This window comes from Esox lucius, chromosome 16, assembly GCF_011004845.1.
Source record: "Esox lucius isolate fEsoLuc1 chromosome 16, fEsoLuc1.pri, whole genome shotgun sequence".
Taxonomy (NCBI): Eukaryota; Metazoa; Chordata; class Actinopteri; order Esociformes; family Esocidae; genus Esox; species Esox lucius.
Window position 1 is genome coordinate 31,658,146 of NC_047584.1, and position 21,051 is coordinate 31,679,196.

At 47.0% G+C, this 21,051-nt stretch overlaps 1 protein-coding gene across 1 annotated transcript; it reads right to left on the minus strand.

The window, feature by feature from the left end:
• Positions 1-24: 24 nt before the first annotated feature.
• taf2 (TAF2 RNA polymerase II, TATA box binding protein (TBP)-associated factor) lies at positions 25-20,988 on the minus strand. Its single transcript, XM_020054782.3, has 27 exons — positions 20,412-20,988; positions 20,241-20,295; positions 19,850-20,010; positions 19,351-19,469; positions 18,864-19,005; positions 18,197-18,428; positions 17,659-17,843; positions 17,077-17,190; positions 15,140-15,239; positions 14,858-14,943; positions 14,007-14,142; positions 13,295-13,449; positions 12,709-12,823; positions 12,329-12,438; positions 11,865-11,930; positions 11,139-11,240; positions 10,853-11,003; positions 9,199-9,339; positions 8,099-8,209; positions 7,141-7,334; positions 6,199-6,338; positions 4,841-4,910; positions 4,469-4,578; positions 2,757-2,989; positions 2,115-2,297; positions 1,716-1,818; positions 25-1,379 (listed from the first exon to the last, which is right to left on the minus strand). Exons 1-27 carry the CDS (start codon positions 20,474-20,476, stop codon positions 1,099-1,101), a joined length of 3,660 nt encoding a protein of 1,219 aa, XP_019910341.1. The 5' UTR covers positions 20,477-20,988; the 3' UTR covers positions 25-1,098.
• Positions 20,989-21,051: the final 63 nt, after the last annotated feature.

The following is a 21,051-nucleotide window of genomic DNA, read 5'->3' on the forward strand; positions in this document are numbered from 1 at the left end:
AAAAAAATAAAATAAAAAGTGATGTCATTTTTATAGTTGAGAAACTTTATTTTCTAAATCTTTATGAAAATGTAGGCCTCATCCCACTAAAAAATAAATGGCGTAACAAAACAGAACCACATGTTGAATATAAAACAGTTACTGATTGAGCCAGGGACAAGACCACAAGGCCAATAGAAAGACCAACACAAAATATCTATAGGAAAAGTTAAAACATGCATGGTAAGAAACAAAGCCGTTTGACTGCAAAATAAAAGGTATAAAAAGATGGCTTGGTTCAGTTCTACAGTATAGTCATTCAGGTCTGCAATGAAAGTATAGTTGTCTGCATCCTATTCCCTATTTAGAGCACTCTGTTTGCCAAGGGCCCAATTAGAATTAATGGACTACATAATAGGGCACAATTTGGGACACATATGTACAGTAGTAATGGCCTACTACAGCTCAGCATAAAAACTAAATTTACATTTCGCTATAAAAATCTATGTCCTACATTTTTACAAAGACCTCATTATTGATTGTTCCACATATGAATTTACGGGCGCGCCGAACAAGAGCGGAATATGCCATTATCGTTTAATAGCAGGGCAAAAGTAAGCCTGTCATTCTATTTCCAGGCCGTCGCTACGCAGAATAGAGAAAGACCGTCAGTCAGACCAGCTTAGTCATTAAGAAGCCGAGGAGGTTCCCTTACAAGACCAGACACTCTGAAAATGTAGTTGACGACGCTAAAACACAGACAAACAGAGCTTAGGCCACGTTTTGGCCAGAGAAGTCTCAGTGGGTGTGGTCAGTGTGATGGATGCTTTGATACTAATAAAAGCAATGGGCTCCAACTGGCAGTTGGTGATGACATCACAGTATTTAGAATTCCGAGCAACATGTCATCCAGATTCAAAGCTACCTCTAATTATCGTATTGCTCTGACATGCAAGGACTCGGGCCGGTAAGGGAAGCACGCAACCAAGACCTTGTGAGGTCCACTCAGGAAACCAGATGCGCTGCGCCCACACAGTCGATGTCGCTCGAGGGGAGCACTCCGCAGCCCGGAGCGTGGATCGAGGCGGCGCCACGGCAGCCGGGAGGCCACGGCGCGATCTAATCGGACACGGATGGAGACCTCATGGAGCGTCCACTGGCCGGGCTGTTGCTGCAGGCGTGCGAGTCCCGCTCCTTCTCCCTGCTGTCGTGCTTGTGCTTGTGCTTATGCTTGTGCTTGTGCTTCTTCTTCTTCTTCTTGTGCTCGTGGTGGTGGTGGTGGTGGTGGTGGTGCTCGCCGCCGCCGTGCTTGGAGGACGAGTTGGCCTCTTTGCCGAAGGACGGTAAGGGCGTGGCGGGCAGGGACAGCAGGGCCTGGTCCGCTGCGGTCGGTTCCTTGCCTGGGAGGAGGACATTTGGGGATAGGTCAGGGGTCAGGCTGTGACGGGGAGGGACGAGGTGTGGGACGTGCTGCTAGTGTGCAGGTGTGCGTGAGATCTGCGGACTGGGAACCCTCGTCAACAAAATCCCTTTGTAGGAGGAACACAGTGAGCGTGTTCCTACTACCCTGAGGCAGATGTTAGGGTCGGGTGTGTGCAGGGCCTACGACTGTCAGGTAGCGGTGGCACGTCTGAATGGAAGGTACATAAGCCACCGCTATGTGTGGCAGGTGCAATTGGCAGTTATGAACGGCAGGACCCAGCGTGGGGTCTGAATGATCTGGCCGGGTCGCCAACCTGGAGTGGAGGGCCTCTCCAGCATGTTGAGGTGGTGGTGGATGAACGCCTGGCTGTCATGAGGACTCTCCATGTCGATCTCGTCCTCCTCCGCGGTGTTGAACTGAAACGACAACGAGGCGGCAACACGTCGTCAAGTCACAGAAAATCAGCTGAAACTCATTCCGCAGCCCTGGTCCTGGCCTCTGGTGCTGGCCTCTGGTGTTTAACCCGGTGTTTATGGGCAGAATAAACCACAGATCACCTGTGACACCTGGCTGGACAGTTTGTTATTAACTTCACAATGCAACAGTCAAAGTAGTCTGTTTCAAAAACAAATCATTGGATATGTTTCTTTTTTTTTTAAGCCAGGACAGTGAGACCCCCTCCACACATCCCCAAGAATCGCCAGCTCCTTACTCTGATCTTGAATTTCTTACTGCTGTCCTCTTCCTGCAGTACCTGGCCTGGTTCTGGGGAGGTGGAGCCCAGTGGCCCAACCACGCTGTCCAACTTCCTCTTCAGGCCCTGTGGGGGCGGGGCCACACTGCTGGGGATAGGTACGCTGGACACAGTCTCCATGGTGATTAACCCCTCATCCAGCTAAAGGGGGTTACGGGTCGGGGGAGAAAGCGGGAGGCAGAGGTTAGTCGGACTCGGATCTGGTGACTTTGTACTCGAGCAGTATGAATGAAAATAAAATTAGGCCGAAGTCATGTAAAATATTATTTCCACCTCCAGAAATTAGCCCAATAAGATATTTGTAGAAAATATTTTAACACCATGCATACAGTAGAGTCTACGCGTGATTTGTATGTCCAGCTACACCATTAGCAACATTATACCATGTAGTATTACTGAAGAACACATTGGCTGTAAGCTGAATGATTATATATTTAGCATCATGGCCGAATAAACCAAAAGGAATAACTGACTGTATTAATTAACAGCGATGTGGCGCGGTTCTTTTCTGCTTCTCTTCCTAAAACGTGAAATGTCCCCCCCAAAAAATGTAAAGGGCATCTGGGCATCGAGAACGAGCGTTATAACAACCGCTCTTACGCTGCTGGTGAAGCCCATGACGGGGAGATGGACCGCCACGGGCTGGCCAGAGACCTCTGCCGGCCCCGGGCCCTGTTCTGGCTTGACGGTGGGGTTGAGGACGGCCTTCTTCTCCTTCAGGTTGAGCACCAGGCCCAGCTCCGGCAGGGGCAGGCAGGAGGGCCGCGTCAGGCCGAACAGGGTGTAGTAGAGGTTCACCGCGTCGCACCGTAAGCGCCAGTCGTGAGAGGTCCCTGGGGAACGGGGAAATTGAGAGGGGATTGGCACGCACTCCGGCTGGACAGACGTAACATTCAGACCATCGTGAGCTTGAGAGTGGTTTTCTGAAGCCAAGCCAGTGGTAATAATAACACCGGTATGAATGTCATCACGACTATTGTTTTCAGTGGAATGAACACAAATACGGACCAAGTCGGTTTAGGAACATGTTCATATTTTGTCTTAGAAATGCTTCAGGAGCACTAGAAATGCACACTCTGCATAACGCGAAAGTCGTTTATTTAGTTTCAGTTGGTGGTTGGTGTTGTTGAGAGAGAGAAAAAGGTCAGCTGGTATGAATTCAACATAACGTAAATGCGTTGAGTTTCACAGTTCATTTCTCAGCCAAGCCAGTGATAATAACACTGGCGTAAATGTTCATCGCTGATACTGCCGTGGTGGGAACAATAAAACAACAGATTATGAACTGTTTATTAATGCGAGTCAGACCAGGCTGAAGTAAATCTGGGTTGGCAACAGAGCGACGAGTCTAACCACCAACAGTCTCAGCCAGCCTCACAGCACAGAAGTACACTAAAACATATGAATGTTCTACACTGAAATGAGAGGAGTGTCTGTTGTTCAAACTTCAGCTGTCTGTACCCAGGTTAATGTCTCCAGGTCACTCCTGACAGACTGCGCTTCTCTTCTGTTTTTGACCAAACCCTGGCTGTTCCCCATCCCTGGGAGATTCCCGTCTCCCCAAACACCTGCACCCAAATGGAACCCCCCCCCCCCCCCCCCAACAGTGCCGGACCCCCCAAAACCATCATCTACACAAGGAACAGATTGACCAATAGGATACAGGCGTACTGAGGATAGTCCCAAAAGACTCCCAAAGACATGGAAAAACCTATAAACATTTGAAGACACGATCTCTTTCCAAACTGGCTGAGAAACAGAGATTAACAACCCGAAATGGATTACTGGACACACTTCTGTCCAACTGTTAAATAAATCTGCCCTTTGAAAGACTTTCTCAACGTTTCTGTTGAAACAAGGTTTACACAAGTCTCCCGGGGTTGTAAATCCAATTGGAGGATACAGGAGACTTCCTGGTTTGTTAGTTTAGCGTAAAACCAACTGACCCAGACACAGAGCGGATGGTTGGGCAATGGAAACACTGATGACCCCCTGTGTCAATGTGACTGTGTAGGCCACAACGAAGATGCATGAAAAGGAGAACTCGGGACGCGCGGTCTGTGAGACAGTACGGAGTAAGAACGCGACGGAAAACAACTCGTGTGTTAAAATCGACTTCCATCAAAGCGTGACGCCCTGAGGTCAAAGTGCCACGGGGGTCTTCGGTTGGAGTCATCTGGTCTGACTAGCGACGTCTTAGATGAAATGGCAACCTGCTAGCTAGGGCACTTAGAGCAGCTGGCCCCGTGAGGAAGCTTGATGTGCGGCCCAGTCAAAAGGAGTGCACTACAGAGGGAGTAATTTAGACCGACCTGAGTTCATGAGCTTCCACAGCTGGTCAACCAAGGCCTCGTTGCAGAGAGGAGAGTCCACGGCTTTGGTGAAAGGAGGGTTTTTACCCAGCATGCTCAGTATCTTGTGTCTGAATGAAACAAGAGAGGAAGTAGAGGTGACATCTTCCATGAGAAATGGAAAACAGCCACTAATAAGCAAAACAGAGTGTTAAACATTGCTGTAAACGTGGTGTCATATCAACTTCACAAAAATGTGACGAGAGACGGGACAAATTGTCCAACCCGTCCAACAGACTGACAGACAGGGGGAGAGACAGGGGGAGAGACCGGGGGAGAGACAGGCAGAAAGAGACAAAGAAAGACAAACAGTGACAGAGACAGACATGGTACCTGATGTAGTGAGCAGGGTCATTCTGGACCATATTTAGCAGCCACTGTAGTTCCACTGGGCTCCTGTCAACTAGCAATAAACAGCAGGTTACAACCAATCACACCTCTGCTCTGACACACACACACACACACACACACACACGAGCACGCACGCACGACACACACAAGCACGCATGCACGCCAACACCCAGCGCATGCTGAGACATGTTTCAGGCACACAAAGGACCCCATTGAGTGTCAGGGCTGGATGGCTGAGCTGATTAATGACGCTGGGATTACCAGGGAGTCTGGGACTCGTTGCTTCTACAGAAGGGATGCTCTCTAGACTGACAGGTTGAAACTGTCTTGTGGAAACAGTCAAGAGTTTTCAGGCTAAACCTTAACACGTGTCCTAAACGGCATGGATGGATGATATTGATAGAAGCTTGTGGTGGGTGAGCAGGAAGCTGTTTCTCAATCAGTCTGAATGGAGCAAGATGTACAATAAGTGTCAATGTAAACCCTGGTCTGATGTACACCACGTGTGATAATGAAGCATAGGGACTAATAAGCGGTCTAAACCCTGGTCTGATGTACACCACGTGTGATAATGAAGCATAGGGACTAAGGTGCGGTCTAAACCCTGGTCTGATGTACACCACGTGTGATAATGAAGCATAGGGACTAATAAGCGGTCTAAACCCTGGTCTGATGTATACCACGTGTGATAATGAAGCATAGGGACTAAGGTGCGGTCTAAACCCTGGTCTGATGTATACCACGTGTGATAATGAAGCATAGGGACTAATAAGCGGTCTAAACCCTGGTCTGATGTACACCACGTGTGATAATGAAGCATAGGGACTAAGGTGCGGTCTAAACCCTGGTCTGATGTATACCACGTGTGATAATGAAGCATAGGGACTAAGGTGCGGTCTAAACCCTGGTCTGATGTATACCACGTATGATAATGAAGCATAGGGACTAATGTGCGGTCTAAACCCTGGTCTGATGTATACCACGTGTGATAATGAAGCATAGGGACTAATGTGCGGTCTAAACCCTGGTCTGATGTATACCACGTGTGATAATGAAGCATAGGGACTAATGTGCGGTCTAAACCCTGGTCTGATGTATACCACGTGTGATAATGAAGCATAGGGACTAAGGTGCGGTCTAAACCCTGGTCTGATGTATACCACGTGTGATAATGAAGCATAGGGACTAATAAGCGGTCTAAACCCTGGTCTGATGTACACCACGTGTGATAATGAAGCATAGGGACTAAGGTGCGGTCTAAACCCTGGTCTGATGTATACCACGTGTGATAATGAAGCATAGGGACTAAGGTGCGGTCTAAACCCTGGTCTGATGTATACCACGTGTGTAGTCCACCACGGCTTCCAGAGCTGCAACACGAACATCCACAAAGTGTCCGTACTCAGCATAGGATTTAAACAAAGAAGGATCGCTGGGAATATGTCCGTTCTTCTGGAGTGTTCGGATAGCCCTTAGACAACTGTAGAGAGGGAGGGAGGGGGGGGGGGGGAGGGAGTGGGGGGGGGAAATCAGCATTACCATACATCAACGGTAATCTACTTTGATTTTGACTATGGGGTGCTGGGGTGATGTAACGGAAATGAGATCTTAAAAGGGGCCATGTGTAAGTTATTTACTGTACTACTAGCATGAATACAAGCATATAATGACCAGAAGACATCTGCAGTTCATGTTTTCAGTTAATGTTTCAAATATAATTTTCCTACAGAATTGTGCCTGAGATTGTCACATTTCTGTCCGGTCCTTCTATCAGTTTGTATTGACTTGTAGATCCTCATACTTGCATTAGACAGTACTATTCCCCCACCCTAAACCTCCCTGGACTAGCTAGAACTATTCCCGTCAGGTTTGGTAAAGGTAGAGTAGACAAACGGTGTCGCGGTTACCAGACAGTGACGGTGTCGCGGTTACCAGACAGTGACGGTGTCGCGGTTCCCAGACAGTGACGGTGTCGCGGTTCCCAGACAGTGACGGTGTCGTGGTTACCAGACAGTGACGGTGTCGCGGTTACCAGACAGTGACGGTGTCGCGGTTACCAGACAGTGACGGTGTCGCGGTTCCCAGACAGTGACGGTGTCGCGGTTACCAGACAGTGACGGTGTCGCGGTTACCAGACAGTGACGGTGTCGCGGTTACCAGACAGTGACGGTGTCGCGGTTACCAGACAGTGACGGTGTCGCGGTTACCAGACAGTGACGGTGTCGCGGTTACCAGACAGTGACGGTGTCGCGGTTACCAGACAGTGACGGTGTCGCGGTTACCTGACAGTGATGGTGTTGCGGTAGCTGGGCAGCAGTTTCTCCATATTCAGGAAGCGTGTGATTTCTTCGAGGATCAGGCGAACATCTCCGTTGAGGTTGTCCACTGTGCGGACCTCGTTACTGATGCTAATAGCAGGGGTCAAGGAGTTGGTCAGAGCATCAATCAGCTCTGCGCGGTAGTAGTTATCAGAAAACTACAGAGAGAACATAGCAAGGATTATTAGGGTTTTTTAAACTTCAATAGTCATAGCTGCAACAGTCATATGCATGGCTAAAATCAAACTAAAATCGGAAAGACTTGAGTTTTTAAACAATATAACAAACATATGGACTTTGTCACTGTGGAATCAGGAGACATGGATAAGGAATGTACTGAGACCTGTGCAAGAAAGATTAAAGTGACCGCTCATGCCAAACAGGCAAAACACCAACATTATGATACCTAACATTTTATTTCATTGTATTTCTTCTAGAACACTTTCTACTTATTGTGTAACCGGCTACCGGTAGGCTGTTGAAGCAGCACGTTACGAATAGGTGATGAAATCCTTTGTTTTTTTGTTATCTGGGTTTTTTGTGAATGAAGTAAAGGGATTTACTCGTTATGGAATGATCTTAAGATGATCTTATTGCTACAGTACAGAAAGGCCTTGTTGAGGGATATTCTGAATTCAGTGGACTAAGCCACATGCCTCTGGAGCATGTATACCGTTGCAGCATTTGAACCTGGCCCAAGAGTTTCCCTCTTGTCGGTTTTAACTCAAAACCATTTCCTCTGGAGTTTCCCACCTGATGGCTTTCTCTCCAACCCAAACCAAGCACAACTCAACCAAATTGTCATCTGGATGAAAAGCTTAGAGAGGAATTGGAGAAAAGAGAACACAGGAAGGTGGCCCCCCAGGAACCAGGCTGGGCACCATTGTGTTAGAAAAAGTTAATGCAAAGAGACCCAGCCCACCTTGTTTTTCCTGTTGTCATTGTACTTGATGAGGTCCAGGATAAAGTTGAGGACATCTTTGGGACAGAGGTTCTGGATGTCTCTAAGCTGAGCCATGGCCACAGGCATTGTCTAGGACAAAACGTGAGAAGACATTTTGTTACACATTAGTCTAGCAATAACAGCATCTGACCAATAACCAAAAGACCTTGAAGTTCACTTTGAGCATTGTCAAGCTGAATATAGAGCACAGGCGTTTTACGGCACCACACACACCTTGCCTAGCTCAGGGAGTCATTCCAAACCAACTGACCGAGGAAGTCGAAGACAGATGAGAGTAGCAACCAAGGAGAAAACTGCAACTTCGACCGAGCTGAAGTCCTTTTTTGTCAAGACTGTTCAGTGTGCATATGAAAACCATATTCCAGGAGTTCGACAAGCTTTGCCTTCATGGTAGGACGCAAATAAGGAAGCCATTACTCATTAAAGACCACCTTAATTCTATTAATACGTTTCAGGGTCTGACCAAACATTTTTTTTTTACTCGACCGAAACGCAAAACCAACCCCAATAGATTGGTGCGCAAACATTCGTTTTGTCTTGCAGCTATAAAAAACTGCTAAATGTACTTACAACAAGTACTAATTCAGGGATCGGAAACTTTATGATAACTTCTTCAGTTTTGTAGGAGTGATCAGTAGCTCAGTGGGGGGAGGGTAAAACCATAATTCAAATGCATTAAATTCCAAGGTGACAAAATGTGATAAAATGTCAAGGTGGCCTGCTACGGTTGGCCTGTCATGGTGGCCTGTCATGGTGACCTGCTACTGTTTGCCTGTCATGGTGACCTGCTACAGTTGGCCTGTCATGGTGGCCTGTCATGGTGGCCTGTCATGGTGGCCTGTCATGGTGACCTGCTACAGTTGGCCTGTCATGGTGGCCTGTCATGGTGGCCTGTCATGGTGGCCTGTCATGGTGACCTGCTACAGTTGGCCTGTCATGGTGACCTGCTACAGTTGGCCTGTCATGGTGGCCTGTCATGGTGGCCTGTCATGGTGACCTGTCATGGTGGCCTGGATTTGATATGTTCCCCATTATAGCCCAAGTACCCCTCTGAATACCTTCTGTAGGAAGTAGCTCTGGAAGTTGATGAAGTTGTTGGTCTTGACAATGTTGGGGCAGCTCTTGCAGCAGAACATCCTGGTGAACAGGGACTTCATGGCTGGAGGTCCGGTCCAGGTGCTCATCATGGAGTTGGCTATCTAGAAAGTAAAACCACAAACACATTCCAGATAGTACCACGCTACCACTGTGATACGGTGATTGCCGACGCGTTTTGGGGGACCAGTCCAGTGTGGAGGCGGCCGTCCGTAACCAGAAAAATCAGCTCAAAACATTTAAGCACACTCAGAACGTCCTGGGGAACAGAGATTGCGGACGGACACATTTGCTTGTGGTAACAAAGGCTTTCCGTACGAAATGTTGGGTTCGTATTTCAAACAGCTCAGTAACTTTCCCAAATAATTAGTTTTATTTGATTTATTTGTAACAGAAATAGTATTTGAAATACAGTGCTTTGTTGAATGTATTTTTTCAATCTCTATGTTTTTATTTGAAATCCAACAATTAAGTTGTAGTATAAATTCTACATTTTGGGGGTAAAAAAAATCTAAATTGTGTAAACAAATAGCCATTCAATGCTAGAATAAAAGTACTTTGTCAGGTTTTGGGCTTTTGTATTTACAAAACACAAGAACACAGACAAAACTATATTAAATACCAGATACACAAACATACATAAATTTAAACCTATTCATGCAACACACTTTGATTACATTTTATATGCCCACTGTAACATAAACCTTACGTAAAAATAACATTTACACTGTAAAGAACCAAAGGATCAGAGTTCAGCTGTTGGGTTTCGAGCAACCTGATATCAGCGGCCTGTTAAATGAGCAAGTGAATTGACCATGGACTGAGCAGAGTGTCCCCCAGCTCTCTGCAGGATATTAGGGGGATTTGGAGGGTTTGGATAGGCCAGAGCAGCCAGGATGTTGTCACATGGCAGCAAAGTAAACACAAGGGTCCTAGAGTGGTGTTAGTGAGTGTGTGTGTGTGTGCGCGCGTGTTAATGTGTGTGTGTGAGCATTGAGGACTCTACCTAGATGTCCCCTAAGCCCTCGCTGCTAGCTATTACGCGTTCAACAAAGCAGCCCTATCATGGGACGGCCTAGATTACGAGGGATACCCCAAGTAACATTCTGTGGTCTCAAAGACCATTAACCAGCTAAATGAAATACTGCAATCCAATGTAAATCCGAACCGAGCCCAACGTAACTCCACATTCATTCTGACTTAAAGAAAATATTGGTACAGGTGGACATGTTCTAAATGTGAGGAAATCAAAACGGCACAGGGGGTTTAGGGGGGATGAGAAAGGCAAAACAATTCCCAGGATCCATTTTCCACGAGGGGGTTGTCGAACTGGGGTTTTAAAGAGGGGTTCAGGCTAGGAACCTGGGTGGCCCGAACGCTGCAGTGGGTTTGGAATAAAAGACTGGCATGCTCCACTCTGATTCGTCCTACAAAAATCTAACCATAGGTCGTGAATCAACGGGGGGGCGAGTTTTGAAAGGGTGGGTGGCCTGGGCTAACTTCTAAGCCTGGCCAGGCAGAAGCCCGCCCCCTGGTGGATCCTGCAGAAACAGCAGCTGTAGGATTTGTGTTAATGGAATTTGTGCACTGGCGTGTGTGCGTTCCCGTGTGTTGTACCTTAGCGAGACAGAAGCAGGCCCCCTGGCGAACCTTATAGAAGCACTGGTCCTGTTCCAGGATGTCGGTCAGCGCCAGACGGGAGGCCGGCGTAGGGAACTTCTCCAGGGCTGAGATGGCCTCTTCCTGGGCCACCACGTCACGCTCATACCTTGAAGAAGATTGTGATTCACCGTGAAACGTCAGGGCCGGTAACCGAAACCTCCACTGACCTTGATTTTTTTAGGAATAATCTTAATCTGCGTCTGTGAAACCAGTCCTTAATCAGATGAAATAAACACAATACCTGAGCTGGTACTGCCACATGAAGTCGGCCTGCTCAAACTCCACCTTACGCAGGATTGACATGTCTGGGTCGATCCGGATCCACAGCAAGGGCGAATCGGCACTACGACAAAGAACGATACAAACATTATGACAGGATTATGGATGGGAGACTGCTCAGCTGGCGTGTGTCCGGACTGAATTATATCCAACAGAACTTGTTCATGAAACATGTGGATCTGTCATTCTAATGGCTGGATTCTATGACTCAGGCCCTCCCAGAGGCGCCGATATAGACCGGACATTATTTCACAACCCGCTGGTACTCATCGTCCCAGTATTCCCAACGAAGATAAATCCAAATAAAACAGAACAGGAGTTTCACTACAAGCACCAGCAGGCTACAGCCGAGAGCCCGGCAGACGACACCGCAGCCCCCACAGGGACGCCAGTCCCAGTGGAGTGAGGGTACCGGGGCCAAAGACGGGACGGATGTACAGCCAGACAGTTTGGGTTACTTTGTCTAAGCGCTGCAGCCAGGGCATCATCTCTCCTCCTCTACAGGCCCGACTACCGACAGAAACCAAGCGGGGCCGGAGAGTCGCCCAGGTCAGAGCAGATGTCAGCCCTGACCAGCCGAGCCCCAAACACGGTAACAGTGGGCAAGGGGAAGATATGGAGCACAATGGCATACAAAAACGTGTGTGTGTGTGTGTGTGTGTGTGTGTGTAGGAGGCAGTGGTCTTACTCCATAGCAGACAGATCCATGTCCACCTCCTCCCCATTCATTAAAGGGATCTTCTTCTTCTTGTTCCTGGAGATGGAAAACGTTAGAAGTTCTGAAGGGGTGGAACAAAACAACCTGAGATCTCCGTACCACAACCAGAACTGGACCGCTCTAGGCCTAAAGACATGCGTTTCTACACTCAGTGGGCAGTGGATTAGATTCACCCAACTAGTGCTACGTCAGAGCCCCGGGACAGTCTGAGTAATTTTGACGGACGGCACATTCATTCATTCAAACCGCCCGTTTCATCTCTTCCCAGAGATGCCCTACAATAACCAATCCATCCATTCCAACTTTATTTGGCAAGCACAGCCGCCCCGACTCACTATCTGCAGGAGTGATACGTTTTGGTGAACGGGCGGGTGATCTAACTAACTGGCCACTGAGTGTGAAACGACACAGAAACAGATGCGAGCGGAGTTCACCGTCTGCTCTTGGAGTGACAGGGGATGTCGTGTTTCAGGCTGTTCTCTTCAATCTGCAGGGTGTGGTTGAAGGATCCATCCAGCTCCTGGACCGTCACCTTGATGGGGCCCTGTGAAGTAGGTAAAAAGTCATCATCCACTATTTCCTAATGTGCATTTGCATGGTGCCTGTGTATGTGCATGTATATGTATGTATGTGTGTGTGTGTGTGTATGTGCATGCAGACATGTGTGTGCATGTGCGAGTGTGTGTGTGTGTGTGTGTGTGTGTGTACTGACAATGCATGGGTAATAGAAATAGACAGCAAAGAACATGGAAGCTCTACCCGCGGGGACGTCGGTTCTAGTATTCCTATTTCTACGGCACGCACGGACACTCACCACATATTTCTGCGTTCCTGAGGAGGTGTAGTCCTGGCGGATCTCCAGTTCCAGAACGTTCCGTTTCCTGTTGAAGGCAAAACTGCCAAAGAACTTCACCACGGCACTCTGCTCTCTGCACGGCGCTGAATGAAGGCTAACATCTCCAACCATGAGGCACGGGGGGGGGGGGGGGGCGGGGGGGGGGCGTATTTTAACCAGGGAAGGAAACGGATAACTGACAGCAGCAGCCATTGGTCAAGAGACGCCTTTCACACTGTTACAAAACATGTCCAACGCCAGTCTCTCCATTGTTTCAATTGGACATTTGACTCGTTTTAAAGTCCCCTGTAGACACGAGGACCCATGTCCTTCCTAAAACCAATTAACTAAAAACGTAGTCAATTACACAGTTATTACACAGTTATTACACAGTTATTACACAGTTATTACACAGTTATTACACAGTTATTACACAGTTATTACACAGTTATTACATATACCCAGGAAAGGAGACTGCTCCTTTCAATCCAACACCTAATCAACCTGATTAGCTACATTAACTAATACTAACTAGTGTAGTCAGTACATGATGCCTGCAGGATACACCCACTGCTTGATGAGAGGTCCGATGTCCTTCCCAGACACATTTGAGATGGACTTGAGGAAGCCGTGGGTCGACACCAGCATCTGACTCCACATGTGGGACTGGTACTTCTGGGAAGAGGCGGTACTGGCCAGACTCAGGAGCTTGTTGAACACCTATTACACAACCACACACACAACCACACACACACACACACACACACACACACACACACACACACAACCACACACACACACACACACACACAACCACACACACCCACACCCACACCCACACCCACACCCACACCCACACCCACACACACACCCACACACACACCCACACACACACACACACCCACACACACACACACACAGTTAACGTCCAGCAAGTGGACTGTGGCGGGTTTGCAACACGTGTGTAGCGGGCAGGTTGGGTCCAATTCTCACTTGAATCTGCTGAATTTCAATTAGAGTGTGTTCCTACAGATCCATGTCACGTAATTGTGAACTAATGAGGTCTGCCCCGACGTTTTCAACAGCCAACGAGCCAACTGAGTGATTCTACATCTCCGTCATTCAGGAGATGACTGTCAGTGGACTTATCCCCCCCTTGACTTACAGCAGTGAGTGAGTGCAGACGTTGTCATACTGGTCCCTTGTGGGAATCAAACCCGCAAAAGCGTTTCAGAGGCCGCAGAGCCACGCGAGGGCGCTGACGGACTGACACTCACCTGGAGCATGAATTCCATGCTGATCCTGTTCTCAATCAGCCTCATGACCAGGTGAGCCTTACACTGAAACATCTTGTAATACTCCCATGAGAGGGTGTGGGGGTGCTTGATCGAGAAGTGGAGGTGAGGGGTGGGGCTGAGACAGACAGAGGGGGACGAGAACAAGGGGAGACCAAAAAAGGACAGAGAGAAATGGAGGAGAGACAGAAGGAGAGAAGGAAACAGAGATGGGAGGAGAAGAGAGAAAGCATTAAACCACAGGAAAAAAAAATTTTACAGCTCAATCCAGCTTCCACCCTTCCACACAGCCACAGCTTTCTCAAATAAACTAGAATGTGGAGTTACTGGCCAGGCTGTTAACAGACAACACAGATATGATGAAGTTAGCGTAATGGGTGGCTAGCTCTCCAAGAACACTCATGGACTGGGGACAGACAGAGGCCTGATTTATGGCCAACTCTGGATTTAGTGCCATGCGGTTGACTGGGCTGGCATGAATAAACCCACTCTTCAAGGCATTTCTCTTTCCAAAAGGGTTACGAGTTTGGGAAGCTTCGCATTGGCATATACATTTTTAATTGAAGCAGAAAAACACATCTCTCTGTGTGAGGGGAGATTGAACCACAAAATGCAAAGGGCGTAGCAACAGGAATGTGTCTCCAGGAATTTACCTTCCACTCGTAGGTGGTTTTAGACTTGTTTGAAGCACCCATAAAAAATATACTGTTCATTACATTATACTCATTGGCGCCGCATATACAAGTCGCCGTGTTGAAACTCGAAATAAGTGTCTCTTAATGCAATAACTCCCGTGTAAAATGATCTCTGAAGCGGGATGGAGACGCCCTCACTTGTCCTTGTCTTTGCCTCCCACGAAGGTCGGGTGCAAGAGAACGCCGCCCATCTTCAGCTCGTACTCAACTATCTTGTCAAGTTCCTGGCAGAAAAGAAGGTGTCATACGGTCATGTGTGTGACTGTCAGGGGCCTCCGTACCCAGCGCTGGTAACGAACCAGGTCTCCGTCAGTGATCGCCGGCTCTAAGCACACAGAAGGCCTTGCAAAACGAGACGACGAGCCTTTTGCGACAGTTGCTCGACCTGCAAATCTAGGCATTCGGCCATTTAGGTTCTACCTCTTTGATCCAGTGGCGGTACTGGTTGACTCCAAAGGTCTTCTTCAGGTACAGACCATAGATATAACCCGATATCCCCTTCAGAACCCACTCATCAGCCCTGCAGAACAGACACAAACACACATGAAGGAGCACCGACTCACCTGGTCAAACACACCGACAAAACAAAAGAACTACAGGAAAAACTGTCAAACTGAACCCAGCCGGCAAAGTAGCTGACGACATTTTAAGACGTTATACCAACCAGCAGAACCAGGGATACGTTACAGGAACAACACGAAAAAGACAGGTGGGTTTATTTTTTGTTGAAAAGTACCATGCACCAAGCTATGTTACCCGAAACACACGTTTAGCAACATTTTGTTATACCGCATATAAAAATGAAAAACAAGATGCCTAATTCAACATGGGTGCATTGCTTAAGACATCAGAGAGTAATTCTATTGAATTGAGGCCCTGCATTGAGGAACCTAACCAAGATTGAAATCTTGCATAAGGAGGTAATATGCAAAAGGTGCAGGAAACTGCCTCCTAAATCTCTATTTACTAACTCAATCAGGCTCGGTTCCATAACACACGCTGACCTCCATTATTGGCTTGAGCAGATATTTAACCACAGTTAATTGCAAGCAGGTGAGGGGTCCTCATATCAAAGAGAAACATCTGTTCAAATTTTCTGTGGTCCAACACAACTGTGGCTCATACAAGCCAAATAAATGAGAGAAACCCGAGCTTCCCCATCTGATCTGGTTTGAAACACTTAGTAAGACAGGGGATCCATTGTTTTCAGTCAGGGTTTTGGAAGCTGTCGCTGGACACCTTGTGAAACCTCAGCATCACCCACCCATACACGTGCACACGCACACACAGAGACACACACCACAACCGCTCTGCATTGACACGCCACCAGAATAATGTCAGCTTGACAGGAACTCAAAGCCAGGCCAAAACATGACTAAATATGATGCCTTGTAATGACCATGACTCAACATAACTGTAATAATCACTTGCAACCAAACGTCTGGGTTTTGGATATGAATCGAACATTAACACACTGTTCTCAAGAACCAACAAATCAAAAACATTGAAAACCTCCAAACCTCTGAAAATCTCCCATAACTTCTGAAAACCTCCAAAAACCTCCAATAACCTCTGAAAACCTCCAATAACCTCTGAAAACCTCCAATAACCTCTGAAAACCTCCAATAACCTCTGAAAACCTCCAATAACCTCTGAAAACCTCCAATAACCTCTAAAAACCTCCAATAACCTCCCATAACTTCTGAAAACCTCCCATAACCTCTGAAAACCTCCCATTACCTCTGAAAACCTCCCATAACCTCTGAAAACCTCCCATAACCTCTGAAAACCTCCCATAACCTCTGAAAACCTCCCATAACCTCTGAAAACCTCCCATAACCTCTGAAAACCTCCCATAACCTCTGAAAACCTCCCATAACCTCTGAAAACCTCCCATAACCTCTGAAAACCTCCCATAACCTCTGAAAACCTCCCATAACCTCTGAAAACCTCCCATAACCTCTGAAAACCTCCCATAACCTCTGAAAACCTCCCATAACCTCTGAAAACCTCCAATAACCTCTGAAAACCTCCAATAACCTCTGAAAACCTCCAATAACCTCTGAAAACCTCCAATAACCTCCCATAACTTCTGAAAACCTCCCATAACTTCTGAAAACCTCCCATAACTTCTGAAAACCTCCCATAACTTCTGAAAACCTCCCATAACCTCTGAAAACCTCCCATAACCTCTGAAAACCTCCCATAACCTCTGAAAACCTCCCATAACCTCTGAAAACCTCCCATAACCTCTGAAAACCTCCCATAACCTCTGAAAACCTCCCATAACCTCTGAAAACCTCCCATAACCTCTGAAAACCCCCACTGTAATCCATCTCATATGACCCCAAACTTACCAGGACATCCTAGAGATGAAGCAACCAAAGAACTGCTGGGCCAAGGCCTGAGCTAAACACTGTCGGGTCAGGGGAGTTTGATCTATGATCATGGCACTGTGGAGCAGATTAGTACTGAAAAGAGAGAAAGAGGGGAATTAGGGACATTAAATCATGTTCGGTTTCACATGCACCAAGCCAAGTAAGCTTTACTAAAAGTGAAAGAGATAGTGATGGCTAAGGAGAGTCGTTCTACATCTAAGGAGAGTCGTTCTACATCTAAGGAGAGTCGTTCTACATCTAAGGAGAGTCGTTCTACATCTAAGGAGAGTCGTTCTACATCTAAGGAGAGTCGTTCTACATCTAAGGAGAGTCGTTCTACATATCGGGTACAATATGCAAGAGCCCCTAAGGTGAAACAGAGATAATAAATGATCCTAAAACATCATGAAATCCAAATGATCGATGTCTATGAAAATATCTTCTCATCTTCTTCTTCTCTCATGTCATCATGAGATGATAAGAAAATATATTATTTATAATCTAGACTTCTAACAGGTGTAATATGTATTTTTTAAGATAGAGAAAAGCCATACTATCCACCTGAAAATGCTCATGGAAGCATAAGAGGACACCTGGACGTACGCCTCGTCCACAAAGACAGTTTTAAAGCAGGAGTAGGGGTATCGACAAGTCAGGATCTCCTCGTAGAACTCAAAGATCTCATGGAGGTAGGACATGGAATGTTTCAACAGGGGCAGGAGCTGGGGCAAACAGAAGTGGGTCACCTGGGGAAAGAGGAAAACAAGCTCAATCTTTAGGGGGAGTTAAGGGGGTGTCAGTGCCCCAAAGAGTAATGAAGAGATCTCGAGGGAAACCACTGTTATTCTGCTCAGTTATATAATATTTTTATCAAAAGAACTGTGTATTTCAAGAAAACTACTAATCCTCACTGTCGTAGGCTGCATCTTGCAGAAGTGGTCATAATTCGCAAAGTGGTCATAAGGAGAAATTATTAACTGCTGTCTACTACAGCACCCCTCTTAGGACACACAGCACCCACTCGGCTAGCCACATCCCGTTAAAAACTAAGCTAAACCAAGCACATCTTTTGAGTCGCTCCTTTCAGTTGGCACAGTACCTCGTGCATGTAAGGGTCAACCAGGATCTCGAAGGGCCCGACGGCCAGCGAGATGTTGGGCGCCGCGGTGGGGATCGGAAGGACATAGTGAAAGGTCTTCTTCCTCATGTCATGGGTATAAACAGTCTCCACCAGGTCCCCACAGGAGACAGCCACCATGGAGGAGTCCACTGTGAACTCCAGCTTCCATGTGCACAGCTCCGAGTATGAGTCCACACAGGGGAACCAGAACCTGGAGGAGGACCAGACCGTGTAATCAAAGAGACGTCAGGCTTGTCAAACGTCACCTGGCTGTATAACTCAGAATTTACAAGAGCAGAGAAAGAGAACTACAGAATTTATTAATCTTTTTTTTAACCTGATGAGAGATTAGGAAAATAACTAATGGACAGATTTTAATGAAGACTCAGGAACTTAGATATTTGATCATCTGCACAGCCCAATTATTTGTTTTATAAAACACAGACACACAGAAGGGCAAACCAGGATTTCATACACAAAAATAATGATAACAACGTGAACTAAAACCAGAGGAACAGAAGGCGCCTCTTTCCCTCCGGTAGCAATCAGCCGAGTGTCTCAGGTGATGCCATTCCTGCAAGGACTTCTACTGGGTAGACCAGGCTGCGTTGGCAGCGGCACAGACACAGTATTCCTCTCAACCAACCTAGTGGAGTTCTGGTAGCCAAAGGAAAAGACGTGTGCTGCTCTCTCCGCCATACTCCCCTCCACGTCGGGTACCACGAAGTGGAGGCCTCCTTTAGGCTGGTCCAGGGAGAAGTCTATATACACCTTCAGCACATTCATCTCTGAAGACCAAACATGGAGACAGTCATGCCAGTTACCAGGCAGAAGGATTCACTGTACATAATACTTTAAATTAAGCTACTGATTCTTTGCTTAATAAACAACATGGGGTAGCAAAACACATATTGAAACCACAGACCTCAAGCCTGTACAGCACTTCCAGGCTTACTTAAGGTGGAAACAACATTACAATTATTAAAAAAGGAACTACTTAAAACTCATCCATAAAAACCTGTCCCCTCTGGCTGTGGCTGAATGCACACGCAGAACACACCAGGGGCACCCGGTTCAACGTGAGCCCGATCCTGGGACCCCATTTGTGCATGAACACTTGTGTCTGATTTTACCGTCGCCCTGCTTCCACAGCTCAGAGGGCACTTTGATGACCAGCTCCCCGTGGCCGGCGTCTGGGTCCACGGCGCTGACGGCCGCCGTGTAGGCGCTGGAGAAGTAGTTCAGATTCCTCCTGTAAAAAAGGCCGGGACACGCACAGTGTGAGGTAAACGCGGTGCCCCAGGAGTGTGTCGGACATTCTCATGTCACCTGTCGGTTCACGATAGAAGGAATGGAGAGTGCAAACCTGAGGCTCGGGGGTGAAAAACTACTTCATAACATCACGCCTCTGAAACCAAATGAGCACGGCGCACGAGGTGCATCACAGATAAGTGAAAAATCGTGTTCTACATAGGCTGATGAAAACCCTAACGCTCAAGCACACGGTCCACTCGTCACGGATACAGGCTGGCCCACACAAACCCCTCCAACCTGGTGTCCACACACACTGCAGGCTGCAGGGAGGACAGATTCACGTGTCATATCAACAACAGGGTGTGTGACATCACTCACTGCTTGGACTCATGGTGGCAGACCTCCAGCGTGGGGTCGTTGTAGATGAAAGGCGCTTCCAGGTCATTGACCCTGACCCGGTAAATCCGGCACTGCTTGCTGTTCAGCTTGATCCGGTTCAGGTTGACCACTGTCGGGAAGATGGTCAGCTCCACGTAGCCCTGTCAATAGAAGGGCGTGACTCAATTTCTATTTCCAGACCACTCTCCTTTTCAAAGCTGACTTGATGAGAAAGCTAGACAGCCTAGCTAGTTGTTTGTTTTCCTGCGAATGCCAACTCCAAACAAACATGTCTTGCATGACAGTTAGTGCAAAATTGGTATGACAAGACAAATAGTCTAGTGTTCGCAGGCTAGATATTTAACTTGGAGTTACATTAGTGTTTACTTACAATAACAGACTTCCTTTGGAAGTTTATATTGTTGATGCAGACAACCTGGTGAGTCGTGAAGAAATAAACACAAAAAATGCATAAGAAACATTGACATACCGTATAGGCTAGCCTTGTCAATCTAAAGGACAATCAAGCAAATAATGCCCATTAAACTAATGAAATACTTATAATTTAAAAGGCCGCGGGCTCTCAAAACCCTTGTCCTTCTTCCGATTCATCTTGATTTCATGCATTGGTATGGTTATATGACTTAAACCACATTCAGCAATCGTAGCTTTGACGCGATGGTCGTGCGAAAAGTTCTTCCTGCATCCAGTTTACCGGTAAGTCCAACACAACAGTGATGCTTGAGTGCTTCCACGCACACTGTTGCTGGTAAAAAGAAAAAAAATGAAAAAGGGGGCAGCTAATATATTAAATAAGTATCTATTTATTTTCTCACTAATTTATGGGTTCCGTCCGAATTAATGTGACAATCGAGTTAGTTATCGTTGGCTCGGTCTAGCTAGCATCCAACATTTCCAGCAACTATTCCCCGCCGGAGGTCTGTGCAATGCATTAATCCTTTGTATAGTTGAGGTTTCGAGGCATGCACGCAACCAATCTTTAACTTTAGTCTAGCAGTGGTCTTTTCGGATTCATATTAGGATTTTAATCAAACAAAAACATAAAATTATATCCCTCCTTCCAACAGCTAAGTGTTATGATTTCTCAGTGTTCAGCCATTTTGTTTCTAACCTTTGACCTCCCGCCATACCCACGACGTCTGTACCTTTTGCAAATAATTCTCGGGATAGTTATTTTACAA

Excerpts from the sequence above, each read along its gene's own strand:
- taf2 (XM_020054782.3), bottom strand. The coding sequence starts at position 20,476 with ATGCATGAAATCAAGATGAATCGGAAGAAGGACAAGGGTTTTGAGAGC. Across the intron at positions 17,844-18,196 it reads TTGACCCTTACATGCACGAG|GTGACCCACTTCTGTTTGCC; the intron begins GTACTGTGCCAA and ends CTCTTTCCCCAG. Across the intron at positions 8,210-9,198 it reads AGAGCTACTTCCTACAGAAG|ACAATGCCTGTGGCCATGGC; the intron begins GTATTCAGAGGG and ends GTTTTGTCCTAG.